The 26,682-nt window shown below is 40.1% G+C and overlaps 1 protein-coding gene across 1 annotated transcript in view; it reads right to left on the minus strand.

Annotated features, from left to right (window-relative positions):
* The window catches only part of TTC29 (tetratricopeptide repeat domain 29), a 94,245-nt gene that overhangs the window by 47,519 nt on the left and 20,044 nt on the right, over positions 1-26,682 (minus strand). Inside the window, exons 4-5 of the mRNA XM_063135086.1 lie at positions 20,462-20,647; positions 915-1,127 (exon numbers count right to left, since the gene is read on the minus strand). Coding sequence (XP_062991156.1) covers positions 915-1,127; positions 20,462-20,647 — 399 coding nt within the window. The remainder of the gene's footprint in view (positions 1-914; positions 1,128-20,461; positions 20,648-26,682) is intronic.

Here is a 26,682-nt window from a genome sequence, read left to right on the forward strand (position 1 = left end):
TGGTTGCAAGCTATAAGCAGGTGGGAACTACCTCTTTGTGTAGAAAGGGTACCAATCAAATGGGAAAGACCTACATAAATGACACACTGTTGATAGTTGCTGTACTCCCACATATACTACAGTGGCATAGGAGAACACTACAACAAAGCAGTATATGCACGAAGGCAGATAAAACTACTTAAACTTCAAGAATTTACTTATCTGTTGAGGAGGTACCCTAATTATTTTGATACTCTGTCAGTCAAAATATGAAACTCCCTCTCCCTCTCTCTCTCTCTCTCTCTCTCTCTCTCACACACACACACACACACACACACTTAACTTTCTCCAAACAGAGACATCGTTACAGCCATTTAATGCTCAACAACATAAAACAGAAGTGTTCAAATCTTTCCATGCATTTGAAAGTTACCACAGACATCCTTTACAAAAACCTTTCCTAATGATTAAAATTTTAAATTACTCATGGTTAAGAAACCTAACAAGGTGAAAAAGCTAATCAGCTCTAAGATATAAACAAATGAACTTATTTTCATAATTAGCTCACGGTCTTATTGGACACACTTTCCAATAAGCAACATCAGACAAATAACAGTGAATAATCAGGGAGCGACCACAACTAGAAGTATTGCCAGTGACCTTACTTCCGATTATGGACTCATTGTTTTACAACAGTACTCCCCAAAGGCTGCATTTTTGGAGTTAAAAGCTTTCAAGAAATAAATGGATTCCTACTTGTCAGCAAGTAGGTACTTCTGTTTTACAACAAGATTTAGAAATATATTGATAGCATTTGTCTTGAATTTCATAGAAAATAATCACCAAACACTTGACGATGTTTTTTACTTTACTCCTGGGAAAGGCCAGGCCTGCACATTAAAGAAAGAAATGCAGGAATTTTATTTTCTACCCACCTTCTTTTGCCATTTCAAGAGCTTTTATTAGAGTTCTGATGGCCTGTTGGTGTTCTTTATTTCCTAGCATTTTGTCTGCTAGTAATGTGTAAATTCTCCAGAGATGTTCACAGGCTAGAGAGTTGAAAGTCCGGCCTGTATCATCTTTCCATATTCGTCCCACGGTCAATTGATAGAATGCTTCATAATGTTCTACAGCTTTCAGCAACTGACCTGAAGAATACAAGTCAGTCATAATAATAAATGTGTTTGACAAAATATTCTAAAAAAAACCCCATACCTCATCATCAAATACACCCCATAGGATTTTACTGAATGATTAAAGGCAACCTATTTGATAATAAAGTTGTGAAAAACTGAAAAATTCTGCAGGTCAATCCCAAGATTGAAGGGAGGGGTGTGCCCATAGCTACACTGGAGGAATGTCATAAAGCATTTTTAAAAAAAATTTTGCACATATCCTAGCATTAATGGTTAGGACTAGCAGGCAAAATTTAAAGAAATTAGACATTTATTCTTAATTTCAGTTCTCAAAGCAAATAATATTATTTCAGAATGTGTTATAATGTTGTAACATCTACATGAAACCACTGGGAGAGATCATCCAGAGGCATGGGGCGGAGTGCTATCAATATGCTGACGACACACAAATATATTTCTCTATGTGTTTGACAACAGCGTCAGCGAAAGATAATATTTCTCCGCTGAATAAATGTTTGGAGGCAGTAATGGGCTGGATCAAGAAAGATAAACTGAAGTTGAATCCAGACAAGATGGAGGTGCTTACTGTCAAAGGCCCCAACCTGAGTATGTAGGTGTGTCAACCTGTTCTGGATGGGGTTATATTCCCCCTGAAAGACTGTGTTCGCAGTTTGGGGGTGCTCCTGGATCCATTGCTCCATATGACAGTCCAGATAGCTGTGACGGCCAGGAGTGTCTACTATAAGCTTCAGCTGCACCCCTTCCTAGAGTTGGAAGACCTAAAGATGGTAGTGCAAGAGACTGGTAAATTGAGGCTTGACTTCTGCAATGCGCTGTTCATAGGGCTACCTTTGTGCCTAGTACAGAAACTTCAATTAGTGCAAAATATGGCAGCCAGGTTGGTCTGCCTAGGGGTGACCATATTACACCAATTTTAAAATCACTTCACTGGCTGCCAATTAGTTTCCAGGCAAAGTATAAAGTGTTGGCCTTTAAAGCCTTACATAGTTTGGGTCCAGGTTACCTGAGGAATCGCCTTCTCCTGTACAATCCGCCCCGCACACTCAGGTCCTCTGTGAAGAATTTACTTCAGTCAGTGAAAACTAGGCTGACGACCATTACCTAGAGGACCTTCTGCTCTGCTGCTCCCAGTCTGTGGAATGGCCTGCCGGGAGAGATCCACCAACTCAAGTCTTTCTGAGTTTAAAAAAGCTGTTAAGACTGATCTCTTCCGGCAGGCCTACCCAGTCAAATTTTAAAATGTCTGGTTGTTATTTTAATAATGTATTAGTTTTATATATTTTTAATCAGTTTTATATATTTTATAGTACTTTTATATTTGATATTGTTCCCCACCTCGATCCAGAGGGAGAGGCGGGTAAGAAATAAATTTTTTATTATTATTATTATTATTATTATTATTATTATTATTATTATTATTACACATGTTCTTTTTAATTTAGAAACTTTGAAAAATAAATAAGAGCCATGCTGAATCAGACCAAAGTGGTAATATTGCCAGGATTCGACCATTTTTGTCTCTCTTCTGCCAAGACTCTCGTTCACGCACTGGTTATCTCTCGGTTGGACTACTGCAACCTTCTTCTCTCTGGCCTTCCTTCGTCTCACATCAGTCCGTTGGTTTCTGTTCACCACTCTGCCGCAAAGATCATCTTCTTGGCTCGCCGCTCCGACCATGTTACTCCGCTTCTGAAATCTCTTCATTGGCTTCCAATTCACTTCAGAATCCAATATAAACTTCTCCTGCTGACCTTCAAAGCTTTTCACGGTCTAGCTCCTTCCTATCTCTCCTCTCTCATCTCACACTATTGCCCCGCTCATGCTCTTCGCTCCTCTGATGCCATGTTTCTCGCCTGCCCAAGGGCCTCTACTTCCCTTGCTCGGCTTCGTCCATTCTCTTCTGCTGCCCCTTATGCCTGGAACGCTCTTCCAGAACACTTGAGAACTACAAGTTCAACCGCAGCTTTTAAAGCTCAACTAAAAACTTTTCTTTTTCCTAAAGCTTTTAAAACTTGATGTTGTGCAGACTTCTACTGTTACTTTCTACTGTTAGTTTTACCCTACCCTGTGCCTGCTTACCCTACCCTGTACCTGTTTGCATTCTCTTCCCCTCCTTATTGTTTTACTATGATTTTATTAGATTGTAAGCCTATGCGGCAGGGTCTTGCTATTTACTGTTTTACTCTGTACAGCACCATGTACACTGATGGTGCTATATAAATAAATAATAATATTAATAATAACCAGTGGTGAACCAGTTGCCTGAACATGAGTGCAATAGCACCATCCTGCTTGTGTTCTCCAGCAACTGGTGTACCGAGGTAGTATTATTGGCTCCTACACCAGAGGTAATATGCAGCCATCATGACTAGTAGCCATTGATAGCCTTATCCCCTATGACACTTTGTCTACTCTGGAGATTAGAATCAACTGTAGATCATCAGTCATTTAGGGTGCAAACCTATCGATTGCGCCCTCAGTGATTGGAAGACGTCTGATCATCCAATGAAGGGTGGGAGGAGGCGATCTTTACCTCCCTATCCTTCTGCTCTGCATATTTTAGTATTTGGACTTTTCTGAACAATCCAAACAATACTATAGTTCCTGAGACAATCTGTATCTATAATTTCTTCTAAGTGTTGAAGGATTATATTTCTGTATTCTGTAAGAAATATAATTTTACATGGTTCTTTCAATACGTTGTGACTTTTTGACTGCCTGTTAGGCACAAATTGTAGGTGCTGGATATGCTGATTCCATTCTCTCTCAATCTGAGATTTTATTTTAGGGTATTAAAGTGATAGTCAAATGTAAAGGTTAAACTAGCCATTGATCTGACATAGCCAGAGCTGTGAAGAGCTATTAGAGAACAAAACATAAATCCAATGATGCATGGACTTCCTAGTATGATTCTCTTGCAGTAGCTGTTGATAATAAAACCAAATGTAACTGACAAAAGGAAAGTATTAAAACCTGCAAAAGTACAGGGTAACTACTGGGTATGAAACTAGAGCCAGAATCCAATGCTGCCTGTGCAGTAGTAGGACCCACCTCCGGCACAACAAGAAGCTAGCAGATCCTGCAGCAATTAGAAATGAACGAAATACTCATTTCAGGAATAGGGCAAGTCAGCAGAGCTTACAGAAGGGAGCTCCACTGACCTGTCCCAATCCAGAAATGAGCATTTCCACTTGTTCCTGGGATCACTGACAGAAGTGCTTATTCCTGATGTGCAAGCAGTGGGTCCTGCTAGTGCAACAGAATTGCACTAAGTGCACTAAGTGCCCCAAAGTGCAACAGAATTGGCAGGAGCACAGCACCAGTATTGGATATTGCCCTAGGCAGATGCTAAGTAACAGCTAGAAGTGTAGAAAGCAAGAAAAGAAGGGCTGATTGAAAGATTATATTTCTTACTCTCCCAAGTTGTCTCTGCCATCCCCAAATATATCATACATTAAATTTGCTCATTCATGCATTAAATTTGCTCATCCATCATTTGGGAATGGTCACCAAGTCTACAGAATCTAACAAAGTGCACCAACAATCACATAAGTTTCTTTTGGCCAATAAACTTACAAGATGTAGTTCAAAACATCACATACTACATTTCCTTACCAAAACAGACAATTGGGGACAGAATAATTTGTGCAAGCAAGTAATGCAATATTGGACCAGCCCTAAGGGGGCGGGGGAAGGAAAGGAAGAAGAAGCTGATTTGTAATCTTCCTGCCACAACTATCATCAGAAAGTTCAAGGAGGAGTTTACTTAATAAATTGTAGTGGCAGTCAAAAATACCCTAACATTGTTTATTTTTTTTTATGGCAAATTACAAAACCTTTCCCTTGTATTTAGACCACTAGGGGTTTGAGAAAAACAGAATTTTTAGAATGTCATAAGCATACTTTAAGGCACAATTCTATGCATGTTTAGACAAAAAAGAACTCATACTGGCTGGGGAATGCTGGGAGTTACATGACTTCTTTCTGTAACTCCCATGCATAGGACTGCACCATTATTTAATATTTTAAATTTAGATTATTTGAGCTATTGAAATAGTTTCTGTAACTGAAATTTTAAATGTAGTAAACCAATTTTAGTAAACCAACTACAGAATATAGTAGGCTAACAACTGGAATGGTCTCACATCTTTTTGATTGTAAAAACAAACAAAACAACTCTGGTATTATCCCCACCTCAATAATGTAAATAATAGAGAAAATAATAATAATTGTAGGGCATTTTGAAATAGAAAGCGAATCCCCACGGTTATTGCTCAAAAAGGAGCTGGTTGTATAATCTCAGAGCAATGTTCTACAAAGCCAGTGGGGCAGCTAGAGCAGGGCATTGGGGCCAAGGTCCAGGACCCTGCAGCCCCCAAAATTATCACCTAGAGAACAGCAGGTGATGAGGACATAACAAGAAAACTCCATTTTATTCCTGGAGTCATGATGGTGTTATGATTTAAAATGCAAAAGCACACGTTCTTGTTTTAATATATCACGAATGTAGAAACAGTTCTAAAGCATCAAATGGTTGAGGGGGTAGGAGAAATGTCAGTTTTGTGCTTTACAATTGAAGTACATTGATGGTGCTATATAAATAATAATAATAATAATAATAATAATAATAATAATAAGAAGAAGAAGAAGAAGAAGAAGAAGTAGTAATACACATGGCTGTCTAAAGCCCCCCACCCCGACTCCCACCCCAAAGATCATTATAATCAGGGCCAAAAATCACCTTAGCTTCACCAGTCTCCTAAATTGCACAAGTACACCAGAAATTTGAAATTAGCAGCACTTTCATAAGCACGCATGAGTCAGTAACAAAAGCTAAAACAGTGGTAATTTCAAAAAATAATTTAAAGGCTCCCCAGGGTACAGCATCAAATAGATTATCAGTATGATTATTTTTTGAATCGCTGATGTTGTATAGCTACATGCTTCTTTCAATAGGGGGTCCCATTCTAAACAATTATATTAATGCACAGATATTACTCATACTTTGAAATAAATTAAATATCATAAATCATACATTTTTCATACAAATTAAAAATATGAGTTCAAAAGATGTCCATTTTTTTAAAAAAACAAACGTTATATTGTGAATAAGAATCTGGGCATACAGACAGTGCTTATACCTATAACAAAACTGAAAGGTATCCTTCCAGGTTTGGGAATGTGGGTGATATGGGGTTACAAAAAAACCCCCACACCTTTATGAGATAAATGGAAATTCATGATCTACATCTCTCTCTCTCTCTCTCTCTCTCTCTCTCTCTCTCTCTCTGTTTTCCAAATGCTATTCTTCTTTACATATATTCTTCTATACAACAACCGACAAAGTGTATTTTTTATTATTAAGCAAGAACTATCATAGGCAAATATGAATGAAAAAGACATGTATAAGATCTCTATCATTTTTGCACTATTTTTGAGCAGAAAGATTGACTAGATATTAACACAAATGGGTTTAAATGTGAAGCTGCCATAAAAGCAGCCACATAAATGTAATTCTCCTAGACGCTATTTTGATGCACATTTTTGATTCCATGAATATTTTATGAAATAGCCCAAACTAAAGCCATATAACATTCCTGCATTACTGATGCTTGCGCCCGTAAGCTACAAACATTAGAGGCATGATTGAATGCATTAAAATGAACTCATTCAGCAGCACATTGATTACTTGAAGGCGGGGGAAGCAAAAGAAGAGTTACTCCACTTAAGAAAACAGTACACAAATTTGAAGTTTACAATACAGAAAAATAAAGACAGGCAATTGGAAAAATGTGATATTTAAAAAAGTAAATAAATGCAAATCTATCTTGGGTCTGTATGTAACAAACTGACATTAATTAGGTGGGTTGTTAATTAGGTCAAAACATTTCTTCAAGTATTATTCAGGTAATTTAAAATGTCGCAATCTACAAAATGCACTGACTGACCTGTTCTAACTCCATGTCTCTGCAATATTGAAAGCAACTAATTATTTTCTTTTCTGCCAGACTTTACATTTTGCAATGAAAACCTCCAGCAGAAAACAATGGTATAAAAATAATCTGACAACTCTATAAGGCACAGTTGTTCAGCAGTATTATGATCGAAAGCTCATTTAATTGTATATTGTTCACAATGTATAGGGAACTTTAAAGAAGCTAAAACTGAGACGCAATAACATTTTATGTACATTATTTATTACAATTTAATCTAAACTGCTGGCTATCTTGTGGAATGTGTTACTATACTGTACAATAAAGCCATCAAATCTAGTCAGATGTGATATTCAGTAGTACAATATCATCCTGATCTGAATTCAGTTTAAGGGCTTGAACTCAATTTATATGCTTGATGTATTTATAGTCTATTTAATCTCTTATGTTAATTTAATTATAGCTAGGATCACAGAGAGTCCCTACCTAGAATTTTGAAAAAATGGAGGAGGAGTTGAGAAAGGACAATGTAAGTGTTTATTGCCTATTTCTTCCACTGGTTATACTGGTAAAAAGGTCCTGTTACCAAGTAGACTGATGTTCATTTTGCCAGCCCCAATAATAGCCTCATATTTTATTTATTTATTTATAATATTTATAAGCTGTCTTTAGGGGTAAAAAAACCCTTTAAGTCAGCTTCCAAAATAAAATACATACAAATCTCAAAAGTCACTAAAAACCAGCAATAATTAAAAATAGAAATTTCCAGCCCAGAAAAATACTGAAATCCAGAACAGAATTGTAGCTAACAACATCAACAGCCCAACCGTCTCATGAAAAAGACATCAGAAAACACCAGGAAAACAAAAGGATCTCTAAGGATTTTCTAAAAGCCTGTAATGATGAGGCATGATACACACAGGGTAACATTCCACAAATGTGGGCCACTGCAGTGGAGGAGTCCTCCCATGCGAATTAGTATCATCCTCAAAGACAAGGCCGCTGTAGCTGATCTTAAAATGTGAGCAGGCTGATATGGGTGAAGGCAGTTCTTCAAGTAGTTTGGTCCCAAACTTTTTAAGGGCTCGATCCTATGAATGTTTAGACAGAAAAAAAGTCCTACAACTCCCAGCATGTCCCAGCCAGCATGGCTAGCTGAAGAGATGCTGGGAGTTGTAGGATTCCCCACCCCATCTAAACATGCACAGAATTATGCCCTAAAGTTTTAAAGGTTAAAGCCAGTACTTTAAATTGGGCTTGGAAACACACTGGCAACCAGTGCAGTGGTGCAGTTTAGCTGTCATAGGAGCTGACTGCTTTGCCTCCACCAATACTTAGATGGCCATACTCTGCATCAGTTGAAGTTTTTGAACTGTCTTTAAAAGCAGCCCCACCCAGAACACGTTATAGTAGTCTCGCCTGGACACCACTAGTGCGTGGATAGCAGAGGCAAAATTAGATCTGTTCAGAATAAAGCTGTGGCTGGCATACCAGCCTAAGCTGTTGAAAAGCACTACTGGCAATAAACAACAACCTGCGCCTCTCCAGTTAGCACTGAGTCCAGGAGAACTCCTAAATTGTGTGCTTGGTCCTTCAAGGGGAATGCAACCCCAGTTGTAAACTTCTATTCCAATTTCCCTACTACAGCACCTTCATTTTGTCTGGATTCAGTCTCAGCTTGTTCACCCTCATCAGTCCAAAAACCACCATCACACACTGGTTCAAGAGTTCTATAGCCTCCTTGAGAGAGGTAGATGGAAACAACAGGGTGAGCTTAGTATCATCTGCATACTCATGATACTTCAGTCTATTCTTCAACTTAGCATCATCCGCGTTTTTCAGCATAGTATCATCCGCATACTCATGATACTCACTTTCATGTAGATGTTAAAAAGCATGGGAGACAAGACAGAACAAGGCAGAACCTTGTAGTATACCATAGGCTACTTTCCAAGTAGAGAAACAGAAATTCCCTGACAGAACCTTCTGAGATCAGTGCTCTAGGAAGGACTGCAATCACCTACCGTATTTCTTCGATTGTAAGACGCCATCGATTGTAAGACGCACACTAATTTCAGTACCACCAATAGAAAAAAGACACATCGGCGATTCTAAGACGCACCCATTTTTAGAGATGTTTATATGGGGGAAAAAGTGAGTCTTAGAATCGAAGAAATAGGGTAAGTACTTTAACTCCTAAACCCAATGCAAATAAATAATCCAGAAGGGAACCATGGTTGAAAGTATCAAAAATTGCTGAGAGATCCAAATGGGTAAATGATCAGACAATGCCAACAGAGTCACTACTGGCAATCCCACCCAAAGATCATTTACCCCTAATCCTCTACAGGAAACCAGATCTAAAGTATGTCCTGCTACATGTGATGGGCCAGATATTAGCTAGGAGAGGCCCAAGGTTGTTGTTGTTGGACTGAGAGAGGCCCAAGGTTGACATGCTGGCCATGAAATCCTGAGCTATGCCTAACAAGGTAGTTTTTGTGGGAATATTAAAGTTCCCCCAAACCACTAGCAGTCCAACTAATGCCCTTAAGGAACTCATACGAGTAATGTCAAGAACATTCATATAGCATATTACCTAAGCTCATGAAATGGAAGCATGCCACAAGGTTTCTAAGTGAGAGTGTTTACCACCACGTTGCCAAAGGAGAAATTCTGTGCAGGAATATCTTAGAAGGGAGTTACACTATTAGAAGAGGGAGAGTCACCTGACAGTTCCTCTGATGTCTTTTTGATGCCAGGAAAGTACTCTTATTTTCTCAGATTTTTAAATTAAATTTTATCTGTTTTATCTTAGCTGCTTTTGTTGTTTTTATGCTGCTCCTATTGAGTTTTATTATTTCTTAATATATTTTTGTATGTATGTTCTTAATTTATCTTATTGTGTTTTGAAATTTAGCAAATCGTCCTGGGAATGTTATTGAAGGGTAGGAAAGAAATCCCTAAAATAAGAAAGTACATAAGTAAATAATCTATGTGTCAGGCTTACTATTTTGAATTATGATAGCTAATGAGATAAATCAGAACAGGCAATAGGCAGCTGGACAGGCATGTGTACTATGGCAGCAGCCTGGCCTTTTCTAAATAAGTTGTTGCTCAGACTGAGGAATCAGGCCAAAGAATCAGAAATTTTATAAGACTAGGTAAAATACTATTGGCTGTTGTGTCACCTGACAATTGTGGGTCAACAACCAGCAGACAACTCCATTGGTGACACTCAAACATAGCAGATAGGTTAGTGGCTCCCTCTCCTGGTGATCTGATGTCATTTTGAAGAGAGTAAGGCATTTAGGCTTGGCCACCAGAGTATTTGTTCGAGATATATGTACTGATGTACTTTATTTAGAAATGCTGTCAAATTCAGCTACATTAAATGTAAGAATTAGGAGACGTAACCCAGCCAACGAAAGTGCATTTTAAATCCATTTCAATGAACTGCAGAAAGATTTAAGACTTGACTTTTCCAATGAAATCAGTAGGACTCTGAAGTACTTAACTTGGCTGGATTGTATCTTAGGTTAGAATTTATTTATAATATTACAGTATAACCCTAGCAGCACACAATATAACTCATGAGCTTCTCCATGAGCCCCTGCCGAAGGAAGTGAGGCAGGTGGCTACTAGGAGGAGGGCTTTCTCTGCTGTGGCACCCCGGTTGTGGAACGAGCTCCTCAGAGAGGTTTGCTTGGCACCTACATTGTTTTCTTTTCATCGCCAGCTGAAGATCTTTTTATTTTCTTAGTATTTTAACACCTAATTTAACTTAAATTTAAACTTTGTTGTTTTAATCTCATATTTTAACCTATATTAATTTTTGCTGTGTGATTTTATTCTGGTTGTGCTTTTTATATTGTATTTTGTATGTGTGTTTTAAATTTGTTGGTTGTTTTGATGCTCTTCAAAGGCTATTGGGCGGTATAAAAATGTAATAAATAAATAAATAGCAACAATTCACAATAAATATTATTCTATAGACTAGGGGTGGGCAACAAATGCCCCTCCAGGTGTTTTGGCCTACAGTCCCATCAACCCCTAGCCACCATAGCCAATGGTGTGGAATGATGAGAGTTGTTAGCCAAAACATCTGGAGATGGGGTGGGCTACTTGTGGTTCTTCAGATGTTTTGACTAGAACTCCCATGATCTCTTATCATTGGCTGTAGTAGCTAGGGTTGATAGGAGCAGTAGGCCAAAACATTTGGAGGGCCATAAATTGCCCACCCCTACTGTAGACATTAATTTCATCTGCACTTTTCAGTAGTCCCATTGAAAAAAAGCATCTCTTAAACAAGGACTTCCTCTGCTAAATACTGGGAATAACTTTGCCTCTCCAAAGGTTTGTTCAGTACAACAAGACCACTAGGTTCTAATGCAGTGTTCCAAGACCTTGTCAAGCTTTGAAGCAAAAAAACCCAAACTTTTTTTGGTGAAGGCAGCTTTGAATGAAGTTTCATCTCAGTACCACTCATTAGGCAGTAAATAATTAAACTACCATGGAAATAGACAGGTAAAATACAAGCAGCAGTGTCAGTAACAGACTTAAAAGAGAAGAGTAGGAAAATGAATTTTAAAAAAGCAATGAAATAATTCATTTGAAGTTTTAATAAATTTCATTTGCAGCCTTGTTTAAAGATATATTAGGCTTTAGGGATGGGACCTAATTATGATCCAAATGGGCACATGATTTTTTTTAAACAGAGTTTCCTTTTCAAAAGCTGTTCTTACAGACCCTTTTAAAACTTCCTTGAGAAAAGAAATTCACAGGGAAACAGCTGCTGTCCCACAAGGAATTCTATTTTTCCCTTTAAAGTGTTCTTGTGCCAAACCACCAACTGGTTCTTGAATTCACTGAATTTCGAAGGGTTGTTTGGAGGTTCTGTGGAGGCAGCTTCGGAACAACAAATTTGTTAACAGCAACAAAAAAGGCAAAAAAAAAAAGGATTCTAGATCTTGCCCAAGTTTTCCCACTGTAAGACCTTAAATGTTAGGGTGAAACCCTATCTGGTTGCCACCCACTAGATGGAAAGCTTCCTAGATTCCTAGCCTCTGCCTCTAAGCCCATTTAGAAGAGCTGCACTGCCAGGTCTGGGGCTAGGGCTGGTGAAGCCATAGGATTCTACAGATCCCATCCTCTCCTCTGTTCCCACCAGAACATCCCCCTTTTAACTTCAATGACATCATCCAATGTCATTTTTGTGATCTCAGAAAGCAGGTGCTGTGATTCTTCCATAGTAGCTGCAAAGGGGTGGGGGTGGAGGTGGGGCTGTTGGGAGGGATAAGATCTCAAAGTCCTCCTTCTGAAGCAACAGGTTTGGGAGATAAAATCTGAACACTCTTCTAGGATCCATAAGATTGCACCTTTAGTACTTAAGACATGCATTTATTTGATTAAAGATGGGAACATATTTCCATTTGTTATCTGCAATTATGCACATATTAACACGTATCTAACAGACAGTATACATACCACAATAGTAACTAATAATCAGTTCAGACATAATAATAAGGTATCAGTAATGTATTTATACCTGTGACAATGAAGACTCTCAATGAACAGAGCTTGTGTCAGAAAGGAAGAGGTTGTGTAATGCAAGGACAGCTGGAGTGTGGTGTTATTTAGAGCATGCACTTATCGCTTCCTCCCTGCAATACCATTACTGATTCCATCTGCTCCTTACTTTGTATCCTCTCGGTGAGAAGAGAAAGCTGGAGGTGGGAGATGACACATTCTGAGGCCGTGGTTGGTGGTAGGGAAGATAATCACATTTCTTGAGAAGAAGGCAGAGGTGATACTCACTTCTTGGGCCTTGCAATGAAAATGCTCTGTTGCCCTGGAATGGCTGTCATTTCCCTACAACTTGGATTTCCCAACTCTCAGGACAGGGCTGGGCTCACTCCAGAGTAGGCTGAAATAAACCGAGTGGCTTCTCCCATCGCCCACTCCACTCTCAATAGGGCTGCCTCTATCCCTGCTGTCCTCCTTTTAGGTGAAGCCATGGAAACTGCTGTTGCTATGCAGGGAGCTTAGGAAGATGGGATTAAAACATATATTGATTGTGTGCCCCAAACAGCTGCCCTCTTCCTTTAACCTTGCTAGTTCTGCTAGAAGGAGCAGCCAGACATTTCTCCCCACCAAAAACAACTAGTTAGCTCATCAGAGCAAAGTTTGCCAGATGATTTTATTGATTCTTGGCTCTTTCTGTAATTTATATTGATTTTCTATAGTATTTTATTGTAGTTTTAAAATTGATTTTATTGTACATAGCCACGAGAGCGTTGCACTGAGGAGCGGCCTTTCCATTAAATAAATAATTCCTGTCTGCCCTTGTCTAGGCTGTCCCTTGATGGCTACAGGATTTCCTCTTCATCCCCTCAACAATATAGAAGTGCCGCCCCCCGCCCACCCACCCAATTCACACAAATCACAGAACCTTACTTTCTTAGAAGCAGCAAGTGGATGAGCATATAAATGGGGCTGAAGGAAACACTCACACACTTGGCCAACGCACAACACGTGACATCTTATTTAAATCATGGCACATGCTTGGCATGTGCAGGGCGGGAACTCCATACTCACTGCCTAGGCAAAGCTTGTTGTGTTGTCTGAACCCAGGCAGCATGGCTTGTTGGAGAGGACAACAATCCTTCAATACGTGGGGCTGTTGTAGGGTTACTGTAGAATTGTTTTCCCCTCCAACAAGCCATGCTGCCCACTTTCAGACGACATGACAAGCCAGGCCCAGGTAGGGAGTATGGAAATCATTTCCTGCATGCACTACGATTTAAATAAGCCACTGTTTTAAAAATAATTAAAACAAAAATAACCACAAAACACTAGCAAGAAACCTGAGAGAGTACTGGACTGATTCAATTATACATGCTTGTTTCAAAGTGATTGGTTTAACAGATATTTACCTAAAAACTGCTAATTTCCCGTTTATTTTTCTCTCCAATATTAAAAATGTAAATATATAGTTTTAACAAGAAGAAAAGCAGTAGTATAAATGAATGCTACAGAAAAATCCTTTCAGTGTGTTCAATTTTCAGTGAAGTTCAGTCCTAATTAGTCATGTATGTATTTTAGCATGGTTAAATTTAATACGATGACCTCTGCTTATCAACATACGTATCATTTTGTCATGAACTACACCCAGTGCTATTTATAGATTTTAACATACTATTCATTTAAGTTGAGGATGCAGATAATCAACATGAAATCAATTTGAGCTAATAACTGTCAGTTCAATACCTATAGCAATATATTATCTCAATGTAATAAGATTACACCTCTTGTATGAGAAACAAAATCCAGTGCTTGCACAGAGATGAACTGAATTATCTAATAAGTCTTTCAATCACTCTGCTCTTCAGACTTGTCATTTTGGATTTATGGGTGCTTCCCTCTGGCCATGGAATGGCAGGGAAATGCACCAGTGTCAAAGACATTCCATATTCGTTGCAGAAACTCTCACATTGACCTCTCAAGTCAAACTTCATTGGCTAATTAAAATGGTTAAATTTTTTAGTGCAATGGGAACAATGAAATGGTCACTGTGCGCTGGGTAGCAAGTCTCAAAAGTAAAATGGGCTTCAAATAAGATATAATATCAGATTGTGTCTAAATCTAAAGGAAATGCTTGAGGTGACTTGTGGCAAAGTTTGATATGTGTTTAACTTTCAGGAAACTTCATGTTTAGTTTGGTTGTGCCTTATTTTTTTTAAAATTGTCATCATTTAAATTTGGAAATGCATTGCACTGACTGATAAAGCAATTTCTTTGTTACCATTAGGTACAATCCTGGTTACACCATGTGCAGAGATCAAAACATGGAGTTTTGCTCTCCATTGAGGCAGATATAACTCTCCCAACCATACTACCCAGAGTATTTACTTCAAAGGGAGGTCCTGCCAGTGTCGTGCTTCAGATCCTACCTGACAGAGCCAAGCTAGTTTCCTGGTGTGATGGAAAATTGAGAAAGATAAAAACTGGAGGGATAACAATGAAAGTGATGTTGGCAGAAGACTCTAAATTAATCCGACTGAACACGAGCTGCAGCTCATTTTAGAGCCTACTCTGTGGCAGTGACAACAGCGACTTTCTATCACTATAATTTCTGCACAGACTTGTCCAGTGGAATTGTCCCAGCAGTCAATTTCATGGTGGAGAAGACAACTGCTCTTGGCAATGCTGTGATGAAGTTGAAGACGTTTTGTGGATAAAATTGTTTAGATTCATTCCAACTTGGAATTCATAGTGCTGGTACTAGTTCAGTTCAGCTTCAGACTGAGCTATGCAACAGAGACAACTTTGATTGCCCTAGTGATGTTGGGTTGTTCTGGTGTACAACCAGATGTTGTACACCAGAACCTACAGTGGGGAGTACGCCCCATGTTGTTTCCATTTTTAATACTATCAACCACATTATCCTTCCAGATCGCCTGGTCGGGAGGAGACCAGGCTTCTTGTCTTGGGCATTAGACCATTGAGTCCTGCAGGAATCCATCATATCCCTTACAATTGTTAAGATCTGAATGAAACTGTTGGAACAGGCTGTTTGAAGTTTTGTATACTGATGACATACAGCTTCTCTCCTTTCCGTCTGATTCCAAGAAAGCTCTTGGGTTTCTGAACTGGTGTCTGGAATAGGTAAAGGGCTGTATGAGGATGAACAAACTGAAGCTTATTCCAGGCAGTACAGAAGTGCCCCTGCTCAGTAGAGTGGCTGATCTGAAAATAGGAATTTGATATATTTTGTCTGAATTTGCAATCCCCTTGAAGACTCTGGACTGTAGTCCCATCTTTCTTGGACTTTGAAGCTGGATGCTCAAGTGTTGGTTGTGACCATATTGGTGTGCTACGTACACTTGTTTCCTGGCCATGGTGACCCATACTTTAGTTACTCGGACTAATTCAATATGCTCTGAATGTGAGGGTGCCTCTGAAACAGAACAAGAAATTTCAACAGGTACAGATTGCAGCAGCCAGATTGCTAATTGAAGCAGGTTATTGGAACCATATTATGCACTTATTAAAACAGCTCATAGTTCATTTCCGGGCACAATAAAAAAAACCTGTTAATAAGAGCTTTAAAAACATAAATGGCTTAGAACCAAGTTACTTCAATGACTACTTGCAACCATATGAGTCTGCCCAACCGTTAAAGTCTTCCGAAGAGTGTCTGTTGTTGTGTTTTTAAGTTGCATTTAAAGAGAAGAGAAAGAAGGCCTTTTCATTTATGGCTTTTTACTGTTGTGTGAAAATCTTCCTATTTGGACCAACCTTTGGCCTGTAAGATTATTTGTTTAATCCTTTTGACACTATTTATTTATATGGTTAATATTTTATCTGCTCTTTTGTCATGCTTTAATGCCACTTGTTTATTGATTTTTATTTTCTGTATTTATTATTAGCTGCATTGGGCATGAGGAAAAGCAGGATATAAATATTTGTAATAAATAATAAATAAATGGAATGCCCTCTCCAGTGGTTTCAATAAGCTTGGGATCCCAAATCCTTAAAACGTACAAGGTAATAATGGCATATGAGAAAAATACAGTTACAGTAAACATTCTGTACACCTAATATATAACATCTATAAAATTAACTTCTCATCTAGAATTTTCATTCTGTGCACTGTTTACTACATGAAAGAACTCCTTGCTGAAACAAATTGATTTCACTCTGTTGTACAGCATATTGCAAGGATGTTAAAAAGAGTATCCTATATAAAATGCAATAATCTACATTCCTTTAAACCTTTCCAAAAGTTAAGTCTTTGTAGTTGAATTCCTTTATTAAATGAAGGAATCCTGTGAGTTCTCCAACCACAAATTACTCCCTCAGAGTAAATTAGTATTTTTCGACCTTAACAATGAGTCACTTTCCGGTGAAAATAAAATGTTCATTAAAAAATAGATTTTGCATTTATTCCAGACAGATCAGGTTGAACACAACTGCCATTTTCCAATGTATAGCAGATATCTAGAGATTTTCTGTATACTTTTTAAAATCAAGGTTTCATTATGCACATCAACGTTTTTGAGTATATCATGCAGTGTTTTTTTTTTGCAATGCTGCCACGGATTTAAAAAATATTTAAGTATTAAATTATCTTTCTCATTTGATGCATTGAATAGGCAGTGGGTTGATAAAGATGGTGAGTCATACACAGCAAGAAATTTTGAAGATACTAATTTTTATATTACTTTCTTAAAATGGCTTTATTTTTAATATCTGAAAGGCAAAATGAAGCTTAAAAATCAAGCTAGATCTTGCTGTATTTTGGCCCCTATAGAAAATTCAGTACCCTTAACAGATTAAAAATAAATAAAACAAACTACCAACGATTTATAGTTTATAGATTTATAGACTTTAAAAGATTATAAACAATTATAAAAAATATAAGTCTAAAAGTACATTTAGCATTGTCACAAGCTAATAAATACAAGAACACATGGACTGTGAAATAACATAAAGCAAGTCACCACCCATAGGTTACATGTGGCCCTTGACAGGCCTCTTTCTTGCACCCCAGTTATTTCTCCTCCTCTTCCCTGCTGATTGATACCGGAAACAGCTCAGGAGTGCATCAACCTGCCTGCTCCTCAACTGTTCCCAATGCTAATCACCTAGCTAATGGGGAGACATAATGGCATCCCATTGTGTCATGAGGGAAAGTTTACATTTCTCCATCCTCATGAGCTGAGATGGGGGTGGGGGAGAAGATGGTGTGTGCATAAGCGTGAATGTGAGTATGTGTGAGAGAGGGGGGAGGGACCAATCCCTGCTCATCACCAGCATGTGGCCCCCACCACTGCATGCAGTCCTCAGGGGCAAAAAGATTGTCCACGTGTGATGTAAGCCAGGAATGAATTTGTGGAGTGCGCAACTGTTGAAGACAAACTGTAGAACCAAAGTGGTGTCATATAGGACAACATCTTGCTTATGTGCTGTTATTGTTTATATGATCAGCTGACATAAGCTTTTTAATTATTAATTCCATGGGTCAAATTCCCACTGTGAAAGCAGCATAGTGAAGTGTTTATATACACACAACTCCAGATCAGTTAACCATACCTAAGTTACGGGAACTCTGGGGGAAAGTGACCACGTCATACCTGAATTCTTGATTATAAAGGAGACAATACACGTACTCTGGATTTTAGGAAAGCTGATTTTAATAAACTCAGAACTATGATAAGTAAGGTGCCATGACAAGTGAGCCTAATGAGAAAAGGAGTGCAGGATGGGTGGGAGTATTTAAAAAAGGAAATTTTAAAGGCACAGTTACAAACAATTCCAACAAGAAGAAAAGACAGAAGACAACAGAGGAAACCAATGTGGCTCCACAAAAAGCTTAGAGACGACCTGAAAACAAAAAAGGATACATATAGGAAGTGGAAGGAAGGCCAGGCTACAAAAGAAGAGTACAGACAGGTGGCACAGAAGTGCCGAAATGGCGTCAGGAAGGCTAAAGCTGAGAATGAGCTCAGATTAGCGAGAGATGCTAAAAGCAATAAAAAGGCTTTCTTCAGATACGTGAGTAGTAAAAGACAGAGGAAAGAAATGGCGGTTCAACTGCTTAATGAGGATGGCAAATTAATAACAGATGACAAAGAAAAGGCTGAAGTGCTTAATTCCTACTTTGCCTCAGTCCTCTCCCAAAATGACCCCCCTGGAAAAAGTGGGGAAAAAGTGGAAAAATCTATGACCCCCCTGGAAAAAGTGAAGCAGAAGTTGAGGGGGCAGGATTGCAGTTTGAAATTGATAAACAAATGGTCAAAGAACACTTAATTTCCTTGAATGAGTTCAAATCTCCAGGGCCCGATGAACTGCATCCTAGAGTAATGAAGGAGCTAGCGGAAGAACTCTCAGAACCTTTGTCTCTTCTCTTTGCAAAATCATGGAAGACGGGTGAGGTGCCGGATGACTGGAGAGGGCTAACGTTGTCCCTATCTTCAAAAAAGGGGAAAAAGGATGAACCTGGGAACTACAGACCAGTCAGTCTGACATCCATCCCTGGGAAAATTCTGGAGCAGATTATAAAGAAGTCAGTCTGTGAACACATTGAAATCAATGCAGTGATTACTAGAAACCAACATGGATTTGTCAGGAACAAATCCTGTCAGACTAATTTGATCTCGTTTTTTTATCGGGTAACCTCCCTTGTGGACTGTGGGAATGCTGTGGACGTCAAATATATTGACTTCAGCAAAGCTTTTGACAAAGTACCAAATAACATTCTGATTAACAAACTAGCTAAAAGTGGGCTAGATGGAACAACTATTAGGTGGATTCACAGTTGTCTATAGAATCGGACTCAAAGAGTACTTATCAATGGAACCTTCTCAGACTAGGGAGAGGCAACGAGTGGGGTACCACAGGGCTCAGTCGTGGGCCCAGTGCTCTTCAACATTTTATTAATGATTTGGACAAGGAGGTGCAGGGAATGCTTATCAAATTTGCAGATGACACAAAATTGGGTGGGATAGCTAATACCCTGGAAGACAGAAACAAACTTCAAAGTGATCTTGATAGGCTGGAGTGCTGGGCTGAAAACAACAGAAAAAAATTTAATAGGGATAAATGCCAAGTTCTACACCTAGGAAATAGAAACCAAATGCACAGTTACAAGATGGGGGATACTTGGCTCAGCAATACTACAAACGAGAAGAATCTTGGAATTGTTGTAGATCACAAGCTGAATATGAGCCAACAGTGTGATATGGCTGCAACAAAGGCAAATGCTATTTTGGGCGGCATAAATAGAAGTATAGCTTCCAAATCACGTGAGGTACTGGTTCCTCTCTATTCAGCCCTGGTTAGGCTTCATCTAGAATATTGCGTCCAGTTCTGGGCTCCATAATTCAAGAAGGACACAGACAAGCTGGAGCATGTCCAGATGATCAGGGGTCTGGAAACAAAGCCCTATGAAGAGAGACTGAAAGAACTGGGCATGTTTAGCCTGGAAAAGAGAAGGAAGGAGACATGATAGCACTCTTCAAATACTTAAAAGGTTGTCACACAGAGAAGGGCCAGGATCTCTTCTTGATCCTCCCAGAGTGCAGGACACAGAATAACGGGCTCAAGTTAAAGGAAGCCAGATTCCAGTTGGACATCAGGAAAAACTTACTGACTGTTAGAGCAGTATGACAATGGAATCAGTTACCTAGGGAGGTTGTGGGCTCTCCCACACTAGAGGCCTTCAAGAGGTAGCTAGACAACCATCTCTCAGGGATGCTTTAGGGTGGATTCCTGCATTCTGCCACATTAGTTGCCACATTCTGCAATCTATAAGTTAATTGCTGTCTTACAGATTTGTAGAGACTGTGACCATAATTGTTGATGTAGTGATATAAGCTGTAAATAGCCTACCTTGCTCCTCATAAACAAGGCCCATATTTGAATGTGCTTCAGCTTCTTTCTTCCCACCATCAATTTTAATCAGCTGAGCAGTTTTGTAGCATTGTTCATAGAAATAATTCCTTAACCATTTGTCTTCAGGCTTGTTGAAGCAATGGGCCAAATTGAGCTGATTAGAATACATCTCTTCATAGTGTTCTTCAATGAATAGAAAACAATTATATCTTAGAGATAATAATAAAATATAGTTTGTTATGTTTAGTTTTTAGTATATAATCAAACATATAAGTTAAATACACATTTTATACATTTATGTATTGTACATAAGCAACATAATAACACACCCACACACATATACACACACACACTTATAAATCAATCTACACACCACACAGACACAGGTATATCTGTATTTGCAGGTGAATTGTATTAATAATACCTCCTATGTCACTTTTCCATTTACTCTATCACACACAGGTCCATTCAACATCCTATTCATGCCCCATTGTCTCACACACCATTCACACACTCAGCTGAAATAGGTGGCCACCATTGTGAGAGTGCAAACTCCTTCCTTTTCTGCGTCCCATTTCACCAACACCTCCATCTGGACCCTTGGCCTAGTTTACTGGCAGTTATTTTTGCTTTCTGATAAGCTGGAATGTTTGTTAAGTATTTCTTAACAACTCAATAGCCAAGTCAACGTAGTATTAGTATTTCAATACTAAATGTAGTAGTTAGCATTTAAATATATTAAAAACAGAATACTTACACCAATAGCTATAAAAGTTTCAAAAACTGCAGCCAATGTTTACTTCACATTTTTCTTTAGATGATTTTGGATAATAAGCATACAGTGTCAATGGAGAGCAAATATTCACTACATTGTAGACATATTACCATTTTCTACCCGACTGAATTCAAGAGAAACCTGTTTTTCCAGTATAAAGCAGGAGAGAGGTTTGCAGAGCTGCGATTGCCTGGCCATCATAGCAAATCATGAAGCTCCCCCACCCTGCTCTACATTTTAAAGCATTTCTTTAAGTTTAAAAAGAAAAATAAAGCTTCAAGCAAACATTTGAACAGATAACCATGCTGGTGCATGGAAAATAAGGCAGCCTTACTGTAGCATGGAGAAAGGGGTGGCAATTTTTTTAATTTTTTTTTTGTTGGACCTAGTCATTTAAGGAGTGAAGGCCTATAGCAAAAAGCCATTCCTGTTTTCATGCTCATCTGATCACTACCTTTGGGGGCAATATGACTAAGGGCTCAATCCTATGGAAATAGTCATCAACCCCCAAACTTGGAGGCTGATGACCATCAAATGCAGGCCGACTGAAGTACAGAGGCGATAATTGCATCTGTGCACCATGTCAGTGCCCAGCTTCAGCACTGACAACTGTTGGGACCTGTGACACATCTACACCAAGCAGGATATAACACTATGAAAGTGGTATATAAAAGGCAGGAGCTACACTAAGCAGGATGTAGCACTATAGCACTATGAAATTAGTATGAAAGTGGCATATGGTATGTGTCAATGGGCCCCAACAGTTGTCAGTGCACTTCAATACCACTATAAAGCAGTAGTGTTGCTCTTGCATTTTATGTACTGCTCTCATACCACTTTCATAGTGGGATATCTGCTTGGTGTAGATGAGCCCAGAGCAAAACCTTCACCTTTCCTAGGTGATTTAGCCACCACCAAGAGCAACTCCAAGAGCAGTATGGGTCTCTGTTTGTAGAATGCACAGAGATGCATTGTCCTCCATCAAAGGTCCCTGCAATATAGTGTGTGTGTGGGTGGGTGGGGAGATGTCTTGTCCAGGGCATCATGAATATATTCTGAAATCAGAGTGACATCAATGCTTAGACTTGAAACTGTCCCACAAATATGTCATTTATGCCTATGATCACAAGAAATGATGGTACATTTGTGACCGTAGATGAGAATCTAACATAGATTAAACAAAAATACAGTATTATCACTTACACGTGCATTTGAAATACAAGCACAAGAATAGAATTTGTTTTCAAATAGTGATTTCAGTATAATTTCTTCCACATTTCTGTCTGATTTTTTTTCTTGTCAATATTCTTTGACAGCAGTATAAATTCACATAGTAAAAAGAAATGCTATAGCATAGCTTCTCTGTGAACACTTCCACTTGTGTGAAGTGTTCTCTGTGAAATGGAAGTGTTCTGTGTGAAAAATTCCATTTGTGTAAAGTGACTGAGCACCTTGTGAAGCAGACAAATGAGCCCCATGATTCTTACACTCAACCCTGGACATACCTTTAAGGTGTACATATTATATTGTAGCGCAGCAGAGTTTATGCTGGAATATCTTGCAGTGAATGCCATCACAAAGACACTGCTACACTGGCGAAGCGTTACTGTTTACAATGCTTCCTTGGACCAGCCCTCCCCCGTTAGATGCATTTTTTTCTTGCCATACAGGGTTCAATCCTCACTTGATCATCTTGTCTCTTTTGTGGCCTTCCTTATCTAGATGGACTGGTCTGGAATGGCTACATTTGCCTCCCCAGAGGCCATCCTCTTCAACCTTGTTTTTTGGAAGAGGAGCCCTGTGCTTATTGTATTTCCACTCCTAATCAGTATATCCCATCCAGCAGTATATCCCACCAATTTCATCAGAGTACCAGCAAATACCTGAGAGAAAGCCTTCTCTTCTACCAACCTGCCCGGTCACTGAGGTCATCCGAGGGTCTGCTCCTGGTGGTTCCACATAGATCCATCCTCTGATTGGAGTCCACCAGGGGAAGAGCCTTCAGCGTTGTGGCTCCCCTCCTGTGGAATTCCCTGCCTCTGGAGGTCAGGCAGGCGCCAACCTTGTATTCCTTTTGGCGCCTCCTGAAAACATCTTTATTCTAGGAAGCCTTTCCTTAATACGCAGCCTTGAGTCTCTGTATTTGCTTCTTTTAAAATTTGTTTTAAGTGTTTTATTCTGTTTTTATTTTCATTTTATCTTGTACACCGGTCCGAAATTTTTCAATGGGGAGCGGTATATAAATATTCTAAATAAATAAATAAATAAATAAATAGAAATAAACCTATTAAATGGTATCCCAGGTCTAATCTACACCAAGCAGGATATAGCACTATGAAAGCGGTATATAAAAGGCAGGAGCCACACTACTGCTTTATAGCGGTATTGAAGTGCACTGACAACTGTTGGGGCCCATTGACACATACCATATACCGCTTTCATAGTGCTGTATCCTGCTTGGTGTGGCTCCTGCCTTTTATATACTGCTTTCATATCGCTTTCATAGTGCAATATCCTGCTTGGTGTAGATGAGGCCACAGAGTACATCACATGTAAACAGATTAAAAAATGGAAAAGAAAAGTAAAATTGAAAGGTTGCTAATTGGAAGAAAGTAATATCTACAGATACGGTGGCTTTAACCTCTCTTTGCTACTGAAAATCACAGCAGTAGAGTTCTGTAAAATTATGCAAATAACTTGAGGTAAGTACCCTACAATTCTCAAGAGATGGAAGTGACCTGAGGCTCACTACTGTTACTGTCGCAGCCTTGATTGAATGAACTTTAATGTGACCCTCAAGTGTCTATCCTCTCGGTGAATAAGAATAAGTAGTGCACAAAGACAACCATTTCAGTATAATTGTCTTGGACACGAACTGGCCAAATAGGCTGGAGTCACATGAATAAAGCAGAGCAATTTAATACATTCTCTTTTAGAGTTTCTTTGTATTATTAGAATCCAGAAACATTTGGATATAGTTCTCAAAAGAGAGAGATAGTACGGGGTTCACAGATCACTGCCCACATTACATTTCAGGGTGCTCTTGGTTCAAAAACAAAAATTTGTCTAGCACGTTAAGCGATTCGCATGGACTAAAACAATTTTTAGAAAAACAAAGTTCTTCAATACCCCTCCATGTAATCATTCATATTTCTTCCCATCCATTTCACAACATCTATGTTCAGACAATTGTGGGGGCAAAAGAGCTCATTGTGGGTTCTCCCTCCCTTCGCCTGCACGTGCCATGTGCATGACTGCAATTTGCATAGTTAGCTGCAATGCAGCGTGGCTTGACGTGTCATCTGAACCCAGCATTTTGGTATGGCAGGGGTGGCTTCTTACCCATCTCACAACCCTACTGCAAGCCATGTATTGGGGTGTGGATAAGAAGCCACCCTGCAGTGCATGGGGCCAGGTTCAGATGATATAGCAACCCATGCGGAATCGCAGCTAATTATGCAAATTGTGGTCATGCAGACGGCATGTGCAGGGGAGGGGGAAGAACCAACAATGGTTGCTTTTGCCCGCATGATCGTCTCAACCTAGTCAATTAAGCCTCAAGCTAGCGTGAAGCTTGAAACTAAAATGTTATAGCACTGATGAACCTAGTGAGCAACTTGAGTGGTTTTGAGGAAATACTTCAGAGTCAGACTTTTATAGTACAGCAGTTATATTGCTTAGACCATCTTGCATCAAACACTGGAATAATTCCTTTGAAACGAAAATGTAAACCAATGGGATTTCTGGGAACAAGCAGTAGCACTAAGTCCAATGCCAGCACTTATTATGGTTGGGCAAATGCCAAAGCCCACAGGTTCTAGAGGGCTCACCTGGGTTGGTGCCAATAAATACATATTTATTTATTTAATTTAAGGGTCTGGCTCTGAAAGTGGGGTTGTTCTGAACTGGCAGCAGCCATCTTCTGTGGATTATGGATTGCTTCCTAGTGTGAGACACAGGAAGGTGGTAAGAATTCTAGTGGTTATTCTTGGGAGAATGTTGCTGTGTTCTTGTACTACAGGTTTAGAGCAAGAGACCATTTTAGTTGGAATGTACTAATGCTGCAATTTATTCTCTTTGCACTTTGTTTTGTATTTTATTCATTTTGCATTCTTACTAACTTTGCACTTAATAGATTTTTTTCTGTTTGTATTTCAGGGTTTTTAAGATCTGGCTGAATTTTTTTCAATTTGCAGACTTCTCCCCACCCCACCCACTCTGACCATGGGCCTTGCTAGATGAGGCCTTAGCACGCTTTGAGACCCGGTTTCCCTGCTGTGCGTCCACATGACACACAGGGGAATCCAGCCCCAGGCCACACTGAAGCCTCCCTTAGCGCGCCATAAGCGAAGTCGCTTATGGCGCGCCTTTTCCGCAGCCCCGGCCTGAGGCCGGGGTTGCGGAATGTCTAGCGACTTCCATGGCTTTTTGCGGCTACTCGCTTACTCGCGAGTAGCCGCAAAAAGCCACGGACTGGGCACAGCGCTCTTATGAGCGCTGTACCCTTCAGGCCAGGGGCATCCCGGGGGGGGGGAGATGGGGGGGAAGGCCGGACTGGCAGGAGAGGGGGATGGCGGAGGGCAAAAGACGCGACACATGGGAGGGCGAGGGAGGGCGAGGGGCGAAAGACACGACACACGGGAGGGCGAGGGGGGCGGAGGGCGAAAGACACGACACACGGGAGGGCGAGGGGGGGCGGAGGGCGAAAGACACGACACACGGGAGGGCGAGGGGGCGGAGGGTGAAAGACACGACACACGGGAGGGCGAGGGGGGACGGAGGGCGAACGACACGACACACGGAAGGGCGGAGAGCGAAAGACACGACACATGGGAGGGCGAGGGCGAAAGACATGACACACGGGAGGGCGAGGGGGCGGAGGGCGAAAGACATGATACACGGGAGGGCGAGGGGGGGCAGAGGGCGAAAGACGCGACACACGGGAGGGCGAAAGACGCGACACACGGGAGGGCGAAAGACGCAACACATGGGAGGGCGGAAGGCGACACACAGGACGGGGACGGGGAGGGAGGGCGGATGGGGGGGGGCTTAAGTAAAAAAAAAACCCTTACCTTGTCCGGAGTCTTCGGGGCGCACGTGGCGCCTTTAACAACAACAACAAAAATGGCCGACGCTGCAGGGCTTCCGCAGTCCCTGCACGTCGGCCGTCTAGGAAGCGGGGCGGCGGGCGCTAATCTTAGCGCGCCATCGCCTCGCCTCCCTGCCGGCTTATCCCGGCAGGTCTAGCAAGGCCCCATGTTTCGTTCAATTAGTCTGAGGGATATTTGGCTTGGCAGTGACTATTTGGTAGTAGTGGGCTGTCTGCACCATTTCAATGGTCAGGGACAGAGGGAGGATAAGCCAATGAAGGGGAAGAGTGGTGAGACATCTAAGAGGTGTCCCTTCTTCTGGTCCTTCCCCCAGCCTGAATATTTTGGGTTGC

The sequence above is a fragment of the Elgaria multicarinata genome, chromosome 10 (assembly GCF_023053635.1).
Source record: "Elgaria multicarinata webbii isolate HBS135686 ecotype San Diego chromosome 10, rElgMul1.1.pri, whole genome shotgun sequence".
Taxonomy (NCBI): domain Eukaryota; kingdom Metazoa; phylum Chordata; class Lepidosauria; order Squamata; family Anguidae; genus Elgaria; species Elgaria multicarinata.